We start from the raw sequence: 3,029 nt of genomic DNA on the forward strand, positions 1-3,029 counted from the left end.
ACCTCAGCCTCCCAAAGGCGCAGGATTACAGGCTGAGCCACCAAGCCCGGCTCATCTTTTCTTTTTAAGAGACAGGGTCTTGCTCTGTCACCCAGGCCGGTGTGCAGACTCCTGGGTTTAAGCGATCCTCCTGCCTCAGCCACCATGCCCCCCACTCCTTTCTATCTTGAGTCCACTCAGATATCTGGTCTATAAGGAAATCCTGACAACTGTGCTTTCAAAATGGATCCAGGGTAGGGCGAAGTTTTTTGCACCTGTAATCCCAGCACTCTGGGAGGCTGAGGTGGGAGGATCACTTGAGGTCAGGAGTTCAAAGGCAACCTGGGCAACATAGCAAGACCTCATCTCTGCAAAAATAAATTAGCCAGGTGTGGTGGCACATACCTGTAGTCCCAGCTACTTAAGAGACTCAGGGGGAAGGATCACCCGAGTCCAGGAGGTGGAGGTTACAGTGTGACTGCATTTCAGCCTGGGTGACAGTGTGAGACTTTGATCTCAAAAAATTTAAAAAGACCAATTTTCAGCCAAGTGCAGTGACTCACACCTATAATCCCAGCACTTTGGGAGGACGAGGTGAGAGGATTGCCTGAGCCCAACGGGTTCGAGACCAGCCCGGGCAACTTGGTGAGATTTCATATCTACAATAAGTCAAAAAATAATCCAGCTGTGGTGGCACATGCCTGTAGTTCTAGTTACTTGGAAGGCTGAGGCAGAAGGATCACCTGAACCCAGGAGGTTGAGGCTGCAGTGGCTTTCCCTGTCAAAGAGAGCACACGAATACACCTTTTAAAAAGCTCTCAGCCGGGCTCGGTGGCTCAGCCTGTAATCCCAGCGCTTTGGGAGGCTGAGGTGAGAGGATTGCCTGAGCCCGCGGGTTCGAGACCTGCCTGGGCAACTTGGTGAGACCTTGTCTCTACAAAAAAATCAAAAAAATTAGTCGGGCATGGTAGCACACGCCTATAGGCCCAGCTACTTGGAAGGCTGAGGCGGAAGGATCGCCGGAGCCCAGCAGGTCGAGGCTGCGGTGACCGGGAGCGGCCTGCACTCCAGTCTGGGTGACAGAGTGAGACTCCAACTCAAAAAAAAATAAAAATAAAAATAAACAAGAATGACAGCAAGTCAATGATTACTGGCGCTGGGGTTCAATCCATGATCCTCTGTGCTTTTCTGCTTTTGTGTAGACTGTAATTCCAAAACGCCACAATAAAAAGGGTTCTCCGACAACATATCCACCTGCCCGGCCAACGCCACCCCTTCCTTCCTGTCCTTCACCCTTTCACATGGCATTTGTCACTTCCTGAGACCACAGCCTACATTCACTTCCTTACTGTCTCCCACTTCAGAGCCTCATCTGCCCAAGGGCAGGGTTTTCTTTCTGTTCTATTCACAGCTGTGTGCCCGTTGCTTTTGCTTTGCACATGACTGGTGCTATCTAAATATTTGTCGAATGAATGAATTAAAAAGTACCACAAACACAATAAACAAGCTGTCATCACCGAGAGTGGATATTTGTATACAGTTCTGAAGAAGCAAGGACGGCAGAGGAAGACCTTTCTGAGGTGATATTTATATTTATACTTCTTTTTTTTTTAGGAGTCTCCCTTTGTCGCCCAAGCTTGAGTGCAATGGCACGCTCACAGCCACCACAGCCTTGACCTGCTGGCCTCAGGCAATTCTTCTGCCTCAGCCTTCCAAGTAGCTGGAACCATAGGCATGCACCACCATGCCCGGTTAAATTTTTGTATTTATTTATTGTAGACAATAAATAAGTTGCCCAGGCTGGTCTCGAACCCTTGGGCTCAGGCAATTCTCTCACCTCATCCTCCCAAAGTGCTGGAATTATAGGCATGAGCCACCACGTCCAGCCTATACTTCTTTTTTTAATGAGTCAGAGTCTCACTCTGTCGCCCAGGCTGGAGTGCAGTGGCACTCCCATGGCCACTGCAGCCTCGACCTGCTTGGCTCTGGTGATCCTCCCAGCTCAGTCTTCCAAGTAGCTGGAACTACAGGTGCACACTACCACGCTTGGCTAATTTTTTTTTTTTTTTGGCAAGATGGGGTCTGGCTATGTTGCCCAGGCTGGTTGCCCCCATTTATTCTTCACAAAGAACAGGGTCCTTTTGGACTAAGGAGCTCAAAGCAAAGAAGAGAAAGCATTTTGCTCATAGACACAATGGGACTCACAATGTGCCCGCAAGGAGGCCACCTGGGCCTGGCGGCAGGCCCCAGCCCTCACCTTTGTCACGGTGTAGACCCCCAGTAGGTTCAACTCCAGCAGCTGCCGGAAGTCCTGGGCAGAGGTCTCCTCAGGCCGTTGTGGAGGTGGGTCTGAGGAGGGAGAGAAAAGAGAGAGGGAGCCATGTGGCTGGGAGATGGAGGGGACAGGAAAGGGGAGGGGGAGAAGAGGCACGGAGAAGTGGGGAGTGGCAGGCCATAGGGCCAGGGAGCTGCAAAGGACAGAGGCTGCTTGGCGGTTAGTGAAAGATCCTTCTCTGGGGCTAAAAGGTCCGGGTTCGAAACTCCATCCTGCCGCTTCCTGGCTTCCTGACCTTGGGCAAGTCATTTTTCCTTTCTGTCTTTCTTTCTTTTTTTTTTTGAGTTGGAGTCTCACTCTGTCCTCCAGACTGGAGTGCAATGGCTGCTCCCGGCCACCGCAGCCTCGACCTGCTGGGCTCCGGTGATCCTTCCGCCTCAGCCTTCCAAGCAGCAGGAATTACAGGCATGAACTACCATGCCCAGCTGATTTTTTTTTTTTTTTATTGGTGAGATGAGGTCTCGCTGCCCATCCCCTGAGCTGCCTCAGCTAATAGTTTACTGCAACCACCTGAAAGACATTGAGCTGCTCTCATATTCCTGACCCATAAAAACTGTGAGAAAATAAATGTTTGTGAGTAATCAGCTAAATTTGGGAAATTCTGCTACAGAATACAGATAATGATATAGAATTGGCTACCAGAAATATGGTACTTTTTACACAAATATATAAAAATGAAGGATTGGCTTTGACACTGAGCAGTGGGTGGATGCCA

The 3,029-nt window shown here is 49.9% G+C and overlaps 1 protein-coding gene across 1 annotated transcript in view; it reads right to left on the reverse strand.

The window, feature by feature from the left end:
• Positions 1-3,029, reverse strand: part of HSD17B14 (hydroxysteroid 17-beta dehydrogenase 14) — a 31,689-nt gene that overhangs the window by 22,368 nt on the left and 6,292 nt on the right. Inside the window, exon 5 of the mRNA XM_008048525.1 lies at positions 2,237-2,328. Within this exon, the coding sequence (XP_008046716.1) occupies positions 2,237-2,328 (92 nt within the window). The remainder of the gene's footprint in view (positions 1-2,236; positions 2,329-3,029) is intronic.

The sequence above is a fragment of the Carlito syrichta genome, unplaced genomic scaffold (assembly GCF_000164805.1).
Source record: "Carlito syrichta isolate Samal-C Ts95f unplaced genomic scaffold, Tarsius_syrichta-2.0.1 Scaffold124018, whole genome shotgun sequence".
In the NCBI taxonomy this organism is placed as follows: domain Eukaryota; kingdom Metazoa; phylum Chordata; class Mammalia; order Primates; family Tarsiidae; genus Carlito; species Carlito syrichta.